The sequence below is a fragment of the Nelusetta ayraudi genome, unplaced genomic scaffold, assembly GCF_046127955.1.
Source record: "Nelusetta ayraudi isolate G7.1 ecotype Tasmania unplaced genomic scaffold, CSIRO-AGI_Nayr_v1 ptg000135l, whole genome shotgun sequence".
Lineage (NCBI taxonomy): Eukaryota > Metazoa > Chordata > Actinopteri > Tetraodontiformes > Monacanthidae > Nelusetta > Nelusetta ayraudi.
Window position 1 is genome coordinate 3,465,001 of NW_027466185.1, and position 14,494 is coordinate 3,479,494.

Sequence of the window (14,494 nt, forward strand, 5' to 3'; positions counted from 1 at the left end):
CGGCTGGAAAGAGGCCGAGGCCGACCGCCTGTCCGTGTGGTACGACGTCGGAGGGATCGTCGGTGAGTCGGAAGCCGGAGTCCGAATCAACGACACTAAGACTGCGAGTGTGGGTTTACATGAGTTGGCTTCTCCTCCACAGCATGGCTGGACTTCACCTGAGCTGGTGCCGATAGATGACTTTCAAATAACCAAGTTGTGTTGAATTTTTTTCTTTCTTGAAGTCGAGGACCGGACCAAAAACTGTAAAACTCAGACTAACCCTAACCCTTTCTTAGAAGTTCTCAGTTATTGAACTCTCTCAAAGTAATGAGAACAGGACTGGTTGAGGCGACAGATGCTTTTCTATTGAGCGTTAAACCACGGTTAAACCACGGTTTCCAGCATCAGAAAACACACTTGCAGCCGCCAGCTCTCTGCGAGTTCACTCATCGTCATTTTTTCCCCCCTTCAGGAGGGACGGTGTTGGGTCTGGTGTCTGACTGCATGGGAAAAAGAGCCCCGGCGGTCACCGCCAGTCTGGTGCTGGCGATGGGAGCCCTGGTGGGGTACAGCCGTGAGTATTAACTCAATCGGTAATTATTTGTTGATTGATTTATTGCTCAAGATATTTCTCAAGGACCCCCCTGTCTCTGCCCCCCCCACCCACCACTGCCCCCAGGCTCCCCCAACGACCAGGCCGTAAACGCCGCCCTGCTGGCCGCCACCGGCTTCTTCATCGGCGGGCCCTCCTCCATGATCAGCTCGGCCATCTCGGCCGACCTGGGCAGGCAGGAGGCGCTCAGGGGCAGCCAGGAGGCTCTGGCCACCGTCACCGGCATAGTGGACGGAACTGGGAGCATCGGGGCCGCCGGCGGACAGGTAAAGCTGAAACACTGGGGGGTGGGGGTGGGGGGGACACTGAAGAAAACCTTTTTTGGGGCGTTCATGCTAGTAAATGTTGTGCTGATAAAACAGTTTCTCATTCTGACCCCTTTTGCCAGTACCTGGTGTCTCTGATTGAGGCCAAGCTGGGATGGATGTGCGTCTTCTACTTCTTCATCGTCATGGTACGACGGCCACATTTTTGTTTTCGTCTGCAGCCACTTTGTAAAGACAGCGTGCCAGCGCTATAAGTATCTGCCAGCTAGCTGATGTGTTCCTAGCAAGCAGCAATGGATTAGCGTGAGTTATAATCGGTGTGCGATCCTCCTGAATGCTTCTCAGTACCTCAAAATCTAAATTACCTTAACATGTAGGCCTATGACAACCTATCAATATTCCATGGATGCAACTTGGTAGCTTCTTTGCATCTGAGCCAGTAACAGTATCAGCTAGTATCAGTAAAAAAAAAAAAAAAAACACTTCTAAACAACAACATTTCAAGACAGGTTCAATTAAGCACTTATTGATAAATAATATATATATATAATATAATATAAAATATATTTTATTTCTTTTTAATTCACTCTTTGCACTGCATTTGCTGCTTTAACTGTATAAATAAATTATCCCTTGTATTATACACACTCATTGTATTATAATTGACTATAATATAATCATCTGTCTTGTCCGCTCTTGCAGTTGTTCTCAGTTGTTAGTTGTTTCTCTCTTGCAGACGGCGGGCAGCATCTTCTTCATCGTCCCGCTGCTGGTGAAAGAGCTGCGTGTCATGTGGCACGAGAGACAAGCCCTGCGCCACCAGCTGTGAGGGCATTTCCCCCCCACACCCCCGCAGAGATGAGTCCAGTGGGCTGCGTTAGTCGGCCTTTTTAAAATACAACAGTCTTATTTGCTCGCGGAGAGCTAAAAAAAAGAAAAGAAAATGCAACGTGGCAACTTTAAGGTAAAGTGCCTGATTGGAGCATAAGAGGAGCTTTTAAAGGGACCCGGGCAGCTTGTGAAGCCATCACAGAATCTTAACTGTAAATATTTCTGGGGTTTAAAAGCCTTTTAGTCACTTCTTAACTTAAAGGATCATCCTGATGATGTGAATAGCTGTAATATATTTTAAACAAATGGAATGTCTGCTTCTGTAAATATGTTCAATATGTTCAGTTTTTAGATGAGAGGATGAGATTTCACGACACTTGTTAGCAAACCACTTGGATCTTGGCTTCATTTTTAAGAAGTTTACATCACAAACACTTTTATTTTTCATTTTCAACTACTGTGTTTTCTTGTTTTTTTCACCAGCTTGTGACTTGACATTGTTTGCGACTCAGATTTAATTATTGCACAACTAAGACTCTTAACACACTGACAGACAAAGAGGGAAGGACTGCTGTCTAATAATAATAATAATAACTTGCGTGTAAACTGACTCTGTTCTTTTAAAAAAAAGTTAGTTTTTTTGCTTGCCTGCAGCAGATTTTTCACACTAGTGACGACATGCTTTTCTCTTGTAAGTTGTTTTATAAAGTCGGTAAAAAAATCAACACTTATCTGACAGCCAATAAGGTGGCCTTTGGACAAGACTATCAATATGAAGTGACTTTTGGTCAGTTCCCAAATGGTGAAATCAGTTTGTGCTTTGGTCCTGTGGCCAATTAAAACTCTTTAACTCCTGTGTATGTAGGCACATATATGTTTACACTTCTTATGCCACATTTAAAGCAGTGCACCTTCATGAGAACAGATGTAAATTTAAATGTATATGGAATGTACAACACCGTCTGCTTTGTTCTATTATTTAATTGTTTTTTTTTTGTGGACATCTCAAGTTTTAAGAAATGTGAATGCAATTTTTCTTTTGAAATAAATGCAAATTTTGGAGAGAAAAAATTTAAAAATGTAACCATTGTGAGAAACTGCTTAAAAATCCTTCGTACATCCTCATTAATGTATATTTAATATTCTTTGTTATTATAATGACATTTCTTACATAACGAAAAAAAATCACACATTGTACCACAAGGGGGAGCTGTTGCAACTCCCCGCACAAGTTTGGAAGACAAACTTCAGACCAGCCTTTTTTTTTTTCAGTAAAATTCTCACATTTATTGTTCAAAAGCGCACTACATAATCACTGATATGAAAGGCAACATTCCACCAATAACCCAGAAATATATTTTCTATACAAATAATCAAAAAACGTATTTAAACAAAACAGTTGATGACAAATGAAATATATAAAGATAGAACATCATGCTTATACATTTCAACAACAGAAAGAAACACTTTATAGCTGCAACAGGAGCATCCCAAAAAGCTTGGACACAGCGAGGCAGAAAACAACAATCCTGACATTTACCATTTCAGTTTTCCCCACTAAATTTTAAAGTAAGCCATTATGATGAAATATGATGAAAGCGTTTTTTTCTGACAAAATAAAATTGTTTATTCTTTACGTTTATATATAAAAATGTCAGGAGAGTTCTGATTTCTACCCCAGTTTTCTCCATGAGTATTTGTTTTCTTTTTAAGATGAACTTCTTAAAAAATAGTTATCTTGTCAACAATGTTTAAAGTAGTGCAAAGATATAGTATCAGAGATAACACAACCGGTTAGCTAGAGCCAAAAGAGGGGAATTTAAAATTAGCTCCCCGACAATACAAATAAGTTAATAGACTTTTACATTTCCGTTTGAAAGCGCTGTGAGGATAGGTGCTCCAAAACACTGTCTAACACACACACACACACACACACTTTTGACAGATTTTGAACGACGGCCGTGTCTGCTGGAATTATAAAGACTGCCTTGTTGAGCCGTGGGACGACTATGCGATTATGAAGTTTGTTTCTCGCACAGACGGAGGCGTTGGGTTTGTGAGCGCGACACTGAGGCCCTTTTGTGAAACGTGGATTCCGACCAAAGCGCGTCTAAGAATCGCCTGGAAACAGGCACCCCTTGATCCGGAAAGAGTCTCACCCCCCACCACCCCCACTCATACTGCAATGCACTGTTTATCCCTGGGGGAGAAAACACAAACGGCCTTCATCCCTCTCGAGACCCTCCTGGTTCCCTACCCCTCCCCCGCCCACAGCTCTCTCTTTTACCTGGTGTGAAACTCTCTCACTCAGCGCTGAACCTTGGCAGTCTTCACCACAACAAAAGTGTCGACACGTCGGCTTTCGTTTTTAACCTTGTTTAGTTTGACTAAATCACTAAGTGAGGTAGATAAATGATGGCTTTTTTATTTTTTATTTTTTATCCCTACGCGACTTGGGACGAGGCCACTGAAGTCGCCTGAACTGTCAGTTACTCAGATGTTGTACGTTTAAAACTACGGAATTTGAATGTTTGGGACCTTTTCGGGTCCAGCGCTGATCTCTTAGAACTGTAAATGTTTATTGGCACAATTTCTTCTTTGGTTCAGCTGCAAAAACTTTTAAACAATTTACAAAAAAAAACAACAACAACAAAGAGCTCAACACCCCGTCACGCACGCAGACACAGGCCTGTAAGGGTAAAAACAAACAAAATGCAAAGCTGCAGGACATTTCAGCTCTTAAAAAAAAGAAGAAAAAAAAGAACATGAAAGCACTTGACAGCGCTGCGATTAAATGCCGTATTCCCTTGGTGGAGAAAAGAGGCACTCTATAAAGGAAACTGCAAAATGTCAAGGGGAAAAAAATGCTACATCATCAGAAGCAGAAGGCGAAACAACGCGTAGCTAAATATGGTGTTTTTGTACTATTTCACAAATACACATGTTTACAACCCAATTATGGAAAGAACACAAAAAAAGGTTATATAGTTGTCCGGTTGTACTGTAGTCATGAAAAAGTGTACGGATGATTTTCAGAAGTTGCAACGGTGGAGTGTAAATGAGCACTTGGAAATGTCAGGTTTCCGTGAACACCTTAGCTTACCTCCCTTTAACGCTCTGCTAGTTTTTCTTTTTTTCTTTTTTTTTTTTTTTAGATACTTTTTAATTTTTCAATGATAAATCGAGCTCTTAATAAATAAAGAGTCACATCTGAAATATTAGCACGACTCCACCGTTGACCTTTAACCCAGAGCTAATCACATTCTCCCTGCCAAATTTGGCGCCCCCGAGAGAGGTTTTGACCCCCTCCCCTCCCCGCCCCGCAGAGGTCGACTCACTCGGTGAGTAGCAAGGTTAGGCTATGGGCTGAGTGTGACATGAGGCCAGGAATAGTAACACATCTAATCAAAACCTCCTCTTGGCTTTTAGCGAGAGGGAGACAAAAGATTGAGGGTCGAGGTGAGCCCCAATCTAAAGGCCTGTTCAGAAGACAAGTGAACATCTCAAACCGAGAGCCCGCTTTCCGGTATTTAGAGTGCATTCAAGATCATTTCACAGTATAGTAAACGTTTAAGATAAAAAAAACAAAAAAAACAACAGTACATTGAATATTTACAGGCTTGTTGTAAATATTAATAATAACCGTTCTGGACTTGATATGAGTGTAAATTGGTAGCTTCCTTGTGCTGTAGAATTAAAGGCGAGGGGTGTCAAAGGAGGTTTTTAAAGACCACGTCAAATGAGGTTGACATCAGTCCCTTACAAAATGCTACATATATGTATATATATATATATATGTATATATATTTACAAGTGATAAGGTTCAGGTCCATGTGAGGTGAAGAGCAGAGGCATTCAGTCATCCCTCCGCTGGGTCTGGGTGAGTGTCTCTACACTCGGGAAGGCGTTTTGTGATTCAGAAGCTTCTGTCTCTTCACCTTGAAGTAATCTAGGAGGAAGGGGGATAATGCAAAGTCAGAGACAAACAAAAAAATCACAAGGCATTCTGCTTTCCTTTTCTTATGAGACAAAACCTATTGTTTTATGATTCGGCCACTCCATAAAAGCAATAATCCCTCAAGTAGTTTTATGTTTCGGACGAGTGACTTTGGCTCTGCAGCTGTAATTACTAGTGAGTGAGTGAGTGTGATATGCACAGACTCATCTAATCTGATTAAAAAAAAAAAAAAAAATGTCCACACTAACCTGTGATTGCAGGCTGTCCGCGTTTTCCTTGCTTTTTGAGTCGGTAGCACCCCCTTGTGGTCACCTCCAAGTACTCCTCGCCGGACCCGGACGAGCTGGTGGACGCTGGGGAGCCCTCGTCCGACGAGGAGGACAATCGCCTTTTGTTGCGGGACGGCCGCGGCGGCGCCTTGACCATGCAGTTGCGGTAAAACGCCGGCACGTCATGGCACCGCACCTCCTCCCACTCCACGCCGGAGCCCACGCCAGGCTTCTCATTTCGGAAGTCGAAGTTCCAGCGCTTGTTGGCCGCCTCCACGCCCACCGCCAGCAGCCGGTCGAAGTCCCTCTGCAGCTGCTTGTGGTCCACGGGCCCAAAGAGGTTCCTCCTCACAGGACCCACCTTCAGCTTCAGGGCCTCGATGCCCCCCAAGAGTGAGACCTCGGAGTCAGACGCCATGGTTGATCGTGATGTCGATGGAGAGACCGTGGCCATTTTCCTGTCACGTGCAAAACACATAAAAGCGTTAGACCAGCGGTGTCAAACTCAATCATATGCTTTTTTTTTGTTTGCAGCCTTCTGATTTAAATTTCAAAAGTAACATTTTTCCACAGGCAAATAATAAATCTAAAAATAAAATAACAACAATAAACCAATTAAGTAATAATATCCTTCAACGTACGTCCTGTCCTGATTGACGCGCCAAAATACCAGCGGAGCATTCTGGGATTTGTAGTATTAGCGCTACATGTGCTGTATAATACCTGCAGGCCAGCTCCAGCAGTGATTTTGTATTGCCTCGCGGGCCAAATATAATTACACTGCAGGCCAAATGTGGCCCGCGGGTCAGAGTTTCACACCTATGCGTTAGAGGGAGGGTGCCGGGCAGGAGTGGAGCTCTGTTGGCCTGCAGAGCTTCAATGAGGTACGATGTGAATTTTCAAAAGGTGCGGGTTGCATGTAAACGTACAGGCTATTAAGCGGCTGATTTTCCCTACATGCACAGTGCGCGCCCTCACGGGCACCTTTTTGCGTTTTATGTGATCAAACACAGGTGTGGCCCTCGCCTGCTGCAGAGTAATTACTGCAGCAACAGGTAACCAAATCTGCACCAAATAAATCTCAGCCTACCCCCCGTCAACGTGAACCAGATCGTTCACCTGTTCCGGTGTCACAAGTCATCTGGAGAGAGCAGCAGGAGGTCGCAAGACCGGCAGCCCAGTGGTTCCAGTGGTTCCAATGGACACACCACTGCTGCCATAGGCTGCATGTTTAATGAGGGCAGCGCTGTGGTACTCTGGCTGTTAATCCTACACTGGCAGCTGATAATGGTACGCCCTTTTTTTAAGGTTTATCTTATCACAATGTGACCTTTCCCAATGTGCGGTGAGAGTTTTTATTATTGTGTACACAGACAAAACTGCTAAAAGGACAAACTCACTCTTCTGACTCAGCTACACCATTCTGCAGAGATGGGAAAATGATTTGCATTCTGTACTTAAGGAAAAGTATATACTTGTGTAAAATAAATACTGTGGTAAAAGTAAAAGTACTGATTCAACTCCTTTACTCAACTAAAAGTAAGAAAGTACAGTTTCTGAAATGTACTCAAAGTAAAAAGTGTGAAGGTTTTTTTTTTCTTCAATTAATCAAACAATATAAGCCGAGGGACTCTAAAGTCATCTCCCTCTAAATATGATCCAGTTTTGTTAAACTGCACATAGTAGCTCCACTTCAAGCAACAACATAAACTAAACTACTAAAAACCTAACTAAAATAACCACACACAAACCACAACCAAACATTCTGGAATCCAAAATAATAATAATGATACTTTGGAGGGGAATAGGCAAGGTTGTGCAATTGGTAGACACACACGTAGAGCCACAGCAAGATGAAACCTCTACACATGTTGAAGTGCGCTAACGACACCGTTCACGGCGCACAAAATAGCGGTCTCAGGGGGCTGCACACTCATTAGAATGGAGCTAAAATAAAATAAATGAAATGAGTGCACAAAATCAACGCGCCCCAGTGCGAGCAGCAACTCAGCCCGAATGAGTTGTTTGTGTCGAAAAAGTGGGCGCGGTGTACAGATCGGGTTTCCACTCTGGTTGGGGTGCCCCGCATCTCCCAGGACAAGAAAAACACATCGAGACCCACTGTCCATGTCACCCTAAAGCGTCCAAATTACCGACATACGTTTGGTGGGAAAAAAACAAAAAAAAACAAAAAAAAAACAATGGTATCAATCTTCAAAACTAAACTTTTTGATAAGGTGATGCCAGGGCGTTTTAGAGCGACCGTATAATAAGTTACTGGATGTCGTAAAGCGAATCGAGTCCGGAGCAGGAAAGTTTGTGACGGAGTCAAGATTCTGCGCGGATGTAGGTCAATGAGATGCAGCACAGAAAAAGCCCGCAACTTGTCTTGGCACACATTCAACTTACTGAAGGGGTCAAAGGTAGAAATATGTGTGTATAAATGTAAGGACAAAGATAAAATAAAAAATAAAAAACTAGAGTAAAACAAATACTTTCGTAAATTCCAGATACCTGAAACACCTCTGTAAGTACAGTAACTACGTAATTGTACTTCGGTACTTCCCGCCACTTCTGATCAGTGCTATAACCCATGGAAAAAAAACATGGTTTCTGGGACAGGTAGCAACCAGTCCTGAGCAGTAACATGTCTGCACTCCTTTATAGTCTTTCTACAGTTTTATAGGGTTTAAAATGTTGGGAATTTTCTTAGACTTTTCAATGGTTTGAAACGTTAATAGTAATCACACAGCAAATGCCCTCAACATCAAAACAACAAAAAAAATTAGCAGTGTGTGCACCACACAAATTGAATTTTACAAATTGTACAGTTGTTTTAAGACCTTTATATCCCTCGCGTGACTTCAGGAAACTACTAAAAACTTAACTAAATTAACCACACACACACACACACACACACACACACACACACACACACACACACACACATCAACGCTACAGCCCAAACATTCTGGAATCCAAAATAACACTTTGGAGGGGAATAGGCAAAGTTGTGCAATTGGTAGACACGCTCGTAGAGAAAGCCACAGCAAGATGAAATCTCAGATAACATTATTTTTACGGCGCCTGTCAACACACGTAGATGCATTTTTCGAGCTGAGCGTTCAAAAAGGCTACACGCGTTGAAGTGCGTTAACGACACCGTTCACGGCGCACATAATAGCGGTCTCAGGGGGCTGCACACTCATTAGAATGGAGCTAAAATAAAATTAACTGAAATGAGTGCACAAAATCAACGCGCCCCAGTGCGAGCAGCAACTCAGCCCGAATGAGTTGTTTGTGTCGAAAAAGTGGGCGCGGTGTACAGATCGGGTTTCCACTCTGGTTGGGGTGCCCCGCATCTCCCAGGACAAGAAAAACACATCGAGACCCACTGTCCATGCCACCCTAAAGCGTCCAAATTACCGACATACGTTTGGTGAAAAATTAAAAAAAAAAAAACAACCGTATCAATCTTCAAAGCTAAACTTTTTGATAAGGTGATGCCAGGGCGTTTTAGAGCGACCGTATAAGTTACTGGATGTCGTACAGCGGAGCAGGAAAGTTTGTGACGCAGTCCAGATTCTGCGCGGATGTAGGTCAATGAGATGCGGCACACAAAAAGCCCGCAACTTGTCTTGGCACACATTCAACTTACTCTCATTTGCGTTTGCAAGAAAACGATAACAAAAAAACTTCTCTTTTTTCGTATTTCCTCGCGAATATGTGACGCACTTTACGTGTAGAGTGACGGCTGTGAGAGAGAAACACTTTTGACCGTTACAGACAGGTCAGCCTAGAACACAACACGCAACGGTAGAAGAAATTACGCTTAAAAACACTAATAACAACTTCAATGCAAAGTGACATATGTTAAAAGATAAAAAATAAAATAAAATAAAATAAAATGTCGATCTTACCATCCGCGTTGCTGTCTCGAAGGGTTTTTCAAGCGTCGCGATTAGCGTTAATGTTCGCGAATGTCCTGCGACGCTACACAAATTGGTCCAAAAGAAATCTATAGATATAACCAAATCCTGGAGGAGCTGAACTGGTTGCTGGTGACAGGGCCGTCGAAACAAAACAGTGTCACATTGAGAGGTGTTTTTGTGGCTACTGCCCACAGGGAGGGTCGGCCCACTTTATCTGCCCGAGTTGTTTGTAAAGACGGGGAGGGCGTTGCACTCCCTCCCAGCGGGTCACGTGGTCATCAAAGCGGTTGCTGTCGGTTATTACTACAACGCTACACTTCGCGTTGCGTTTTTGGGTACGAACACGACGCATACGTCCGAATTGCGTTGCGTTTGCAAATGGACCTTGCGAGCCGTCAGGTCAGGCGGAATAATTAAATCGATACAACACGTTAATACATCGCGCGCACTCTCACCCCACACACATCGCGCCCTTGTGTGTCAACAAGTGCTAAAACAGTTTGGTTTTTTTAAAATAATAAATAAATTCATCTTTCCTCCTCGCCCGTTTATCGTGGCAGTAAACTTGTGCAATTTTGGCCCAATGTGCTGCGGCTCAAAGTGTGCTGGCGCCCCTGTGCTTCATTTCCCCTTTCTCAGCGCTCAGAAGTAGGTCAAATAACTTGGCGGCCATTTACCCGCTTCACCGGCAAAATGTGACACACATTCTCGTGTTGCGCTTGCATCACGTTTTGTTTGGAACCAAGCCCACAGGGCCCCAAGTCACGTTGAGCTGCAACGTGACTGGACCTCAGTGTGAACAGTAAAAGCGCCTTTTTAATGACCGCTTAATGCTGGACGTTTGAAGCAACAACAACAAAAAAAAAGCATATGGAAATGTTGTCAGCGCACAGAATGGAAAGGGAGGTTTTTTTTTCCGCAAGGAGGAAGCAAAGATGAAGCCGCTGCGTTACAAACGGTGTAAAAAGAAAATTATGGCATTTGAACTGTTGAATTAATCTCCCCACCCCTACTGAATGAAACTCACATCTTTCATATTATATTCCTATTATTTCCTATTTACCTAGTACATGCTTATTTCTTTTCCAATAGCAATTTAAAGTTGAGTCACTGATATAAAACAGTAGTCAATGTTTCAATTTGAGCAGTTTACTTGTTGCTCTTTATATGTGTTCTTAAAAAAAAAAGCACACCTCATTTGTTTCAAAATGGGCTAAATAGCCATTTTGCCTCTGACGTCACTTTTACTTGATCTGTAATTTCCAAATTCATACTATGACACGTTTCTCTCTCAGCTGTTCTGAAATTCAATAGCATTGTCAATGACACGTCGGTGCTCCTTTATGTCGATGTTACATTGCATTTTTCTCTGCCATGTACATGCCTTAGTCGGACTATTAACTGGACAATGCGTGTGCGCACGCGTCACGCCTCCTTCTCACGACTCATGACCGCAGAACTACATCGTCTAACAAAACAGACGGCGCGAAAACTCGGAGAAACAACATGGCAAACGCGAATATGAATGTTCACTTTTGGAGAGAGGATGAGACCGGGCTGATGCTTTCTCTTCTAAAAGAGATGGACATATTAAAATACATGGATGGATGGAAAACACGCAACGGAGACCTTTTTAAAAAGGTAGCGCAGCAAATGCAGGGCTCCGGCTTTGTGCACCCCTGAACAAATACGTATTCGTTCGTATTTGTATTTCTACCTTTTTGTTCCCATTTTTTGTAAGTTAAATTTTTGACTTTGTGAATAAAAGCACACCAAAAAGATGTTTTTCTGATTTGTTTTTATTTTGGTAAATTCCCTGTTTTTCTGCTGGAACCGGCGTGCAGCGGCACGAGCTTCCTCCACGGTCGGCACATTAATGAGCGTGTGTATAACTGAAGACACCGTTCCTTTGCAAGACCTGTACACAAACTTTTTAACTGTGGATTTGTGCATTCCAAACGGGTTTGCAACGACGCGGTATTCTGCAAAGCTAGCCAGTATGTACTAAACAATGGTGGTTCTCATCTGGAGGGGAATAGGCGTTCTAACACTCCACTCCTTGGGCCTTAAAACATCTTTCATCAGTCCACAAAGTTTGTCGAATGATCTGCGCGTCATTCGGAAATTGTCTTTCCATTCCGTGTCTCCTTCAATACGACCCTCTCCCACCAGTCTGTGCTCCGAACCCGCATCCAACAAGAACGAGAGTTTCGGGTCAGTAGCGATGGCACAAAGCGTAGCATCGAAGACATTGTGTTGTTGTAGCCCTCCAACAGCAGACAACGTTCTTGTCTGCCTTTTAAAATCACCATGAGTACGAGAAATAGGGTACACCTTATCTGCTAAGCAAGTAACACGTACATTATGTACTATCGTACATATCGTAATGATGTAATATGTCAACGGAAAGCAGCTGACCAGCTGAAATGACTCACTCCACCCCCTAGTGTTGGGAGGAGGACACGTTCCTGTCAATGATTCAAATTTCTCAGCTGCATGGATACGGGGACAAGGTGAGAACTCCGATTGGACGAGAAAACCAAATTATTGCTTACTCCAATTAAGCTCTGCATGTGAACGCACTGAATGTCAATGGTGCAAACACAGTTCACCTGTGTTTATGAGATGCAGCCCTTGCATTGCTGCTGCAGCAGCAGCAGCCACGGAGCAGTCACTGTTTGTGTCAGTTCAAAGTGCTAATGACATCACCTTCAGTTTGAAGTGACTTTGACTGGCAGCCTGAAGCAATCCTTCATGCATCCGTGTAACGTGACGCACTTTGGTGAATATTTTTGTAGGTGGCGAAACGATGACGGCCTATTTTTTTCATACAGTAGATGTTGATTGTAAAATGACTCACAGCCAAACATTGCCCAAATCTGTCACTGATTAATCTGCCAGTGAGACTTCCAACTTGAAATGCCTTTAAACTTGAAGGCTCTCGTTCAAAAGCCTATGTGCATACATATGAATATAATAGAATATAATAGAATAGATGTACTTTATTGATCCCAAATTGGGGAACTATACTGTTGCAGCACTAAAAAGAGCACACAAATAAACTACAGTAATTACAAGAAACTTTAAGTTCCAATGTGTAATATTTGACTTGATTTATGAATTTCTGATTGGTAAAACCTAACATACTGCCCAGGAATACATTAGTAAAAGTGTATGCAGGCAGTACAATAAAAGTAATTTGGTTTTCCTATCCATAGAACAGTTCTCATATATATAAGAATATCCATAGACCAAGGGTCTTGCCCCCAGTTAGCTGCCATCTCGCACCACCATATTTCTAAGGAAAGTCCAGCAGCCTGACAGCGCGTTGCGTAATTAGGGTGATCACTCGGTCTTCAAATATACCAACAATGATGAATAGGTGGATAATGTATCCAGGTTTGGGTGTGCGCATAGGTCACTGTAGCTCACTGGCAAGCTCAGAAGGGGGAGAGAGACTGAAAATGTAATCGAAAGTGTAACCATTGATGTGGCTGTTTTTTTCTTGAAAGTCTCTAAATATTACACACAACCTTTGAGTGAACAGCCGATTTGGGGGGAAAAACATGTTAAAAGTAAATTTTGTTTTTGTGTCAGTGGGACAGTTAGGAACTTGCTCGCTCAGCGACAACATCGTCTCATCCTTTTTATCTGCCCATTTCCAAAATCAATGGTGGTGCCCAGTGAGTTCCTCTTGGGAGGTCTGCCATGCCCGTGGAAATTGCGCACTGAGGTGAAATTAGCAAAAAATCCAGAAAACAGAGTGGATGTCAACGTGGCACGGCATCTTCATGATTGTGCCCAATTTCCCACTCACCGTCAAGATCCATCGCCGCCGCTGCTGGCGAGGGATGCTGCCGTTTCTCCTGTAATTGTGCCACTAATTATAAACCCAAAGAGACAGAGACGAGATTGTTGGCATCGGCTAAATGCTCCTTTATGGTTCGCAGCAGCCACAGAGGACTGTTATGTTCTAAACAAAGAGCAAAAAAAAAGAAAACACACAAAAAACGTATCCCTTTCCTAACCGAGCATGGAAATTACCATATAACTGAGTTATTTTGGGTCTTTCCCTTCATCATAAATAATAGACAATTTGGGCTGTGACCCAGTTCCCTAATGCCCCACTAATCTGTGTGCCAAGTGGGCCTTGCACACTAATATACTTGAGAGTTCCCCGAGGGGACAATGAGGACCCAACTGTCTGATCTCTTACTGTGTTGTCAGCTCCCTGACCTCTATACAGTCAGCTTATTGTCCCACAAGAAACTCCTAATCCTCTACTTGTTGTTTACAGTGTTGTGTTTGTGTTTTGCCGTGACCCCCACCAAGCGGCACATCCATCTCAGACACCATTAATCCACCGTTGCTGCATGTTACAGTTCACAAAATGCAGTCATTAAGCCCCATTGTCTAGCCCATCTTACACGGTCAGTGCCCTTTGCATACGTTAAGTGCGATGACGAAACAACATTCACACGGCACAGTGTGTGACACAGCGTGACTCAGGTCAGGGAGTGTGTTTTTAAGGAAACGCCCCGGTGGATCTTGTGATTTTAGTAATGGGAATAAAGAAAGACGTGGAGTCAAGTGGCGCCTTTTTCAAATTGACTAGAAGTCAAACAGGCAGGGTACACACTATT

The 14,494-nt window shown here is 43.0% G+C and overlaps 2 protein-coding genes across 3 annotated transcripts in view; one reads left to right on the forward strand and one right to left on the reverse strand.

The window, feature by feature from the left end:
* The window catches only part of slc37a3 (solute carrier family 37 member 3), a 10,526-nt gene extending 7,530 nt beyond the window's left edge, over nt 1–2,996 (forward strand). For both annotated transcript variants that reach the window (XM_076012027.1, XM_076012028.1), the window contains exons 10-14: nt 1–62; nt 455–556; nt 662–861; nt 984–1,049; nt 1,598–2,996. The exon at nt 1–62 is cut by the window's left edge and continues 80 nt beyond it. In XM_076012027.1, the coding sequence (XP_075868142.1) occupies nt 1–62; nt 455–556; nt 662–861; nt 984–1,049; nt 1,598–1,690 (523 nt within the window). In that variant the 3' untranslated portion in view covers nt 1,691–2,996. The remainder of the gene's footprint in view (nt 63–454; nt 557–661; nt 862–983; nt 1,050–1,597) is intronic.
* Nucleotides 2,997–4,250: 1,254 nt separating this feature from the next.
* cdkn1d (cyclin-dependent kinase inhibitor 1D) lies at nt 4,251–10,204 on the reverse strand. Its single transcript, XM_076012029.1, has 3 exons — nt 9,840–10,204; nt 5,899–6,377; nt 4,251–5,641 (listed from the first exon to the last, which is right to left on the reverse strand). Exons 2-3 carry the CDS (start codon nt 6,371–6,373, stop codon nt 5,583–5,585), a joined length of 534 nt encoding a protein of 177 aa, XP_075868144.1. The 5' UTR covers nt 6,374–6,377; nt 9,840–10,204; the 3' UTR covers nt 4,251–5,582.
* Nucleotides 10,205–14,494: the final 4,290 nt, after the last annotated feature.

Coding starts and splice junctions, on each gene's coding strand:
- cdkn1d (XM_076012029.1), bottom strand. CDS start 6,373: ATGGCCACGGTCTCTCCATCGACATCACGATCAACCATGGCGTCTGAC. Junction 5,642..5,898: donor CGGACAGCCTGCAATCACAG/GTTAGTGTGGAC, acceptor CCTTCCTCCTAG/ATTACTTCAAGGTGAAGAGA.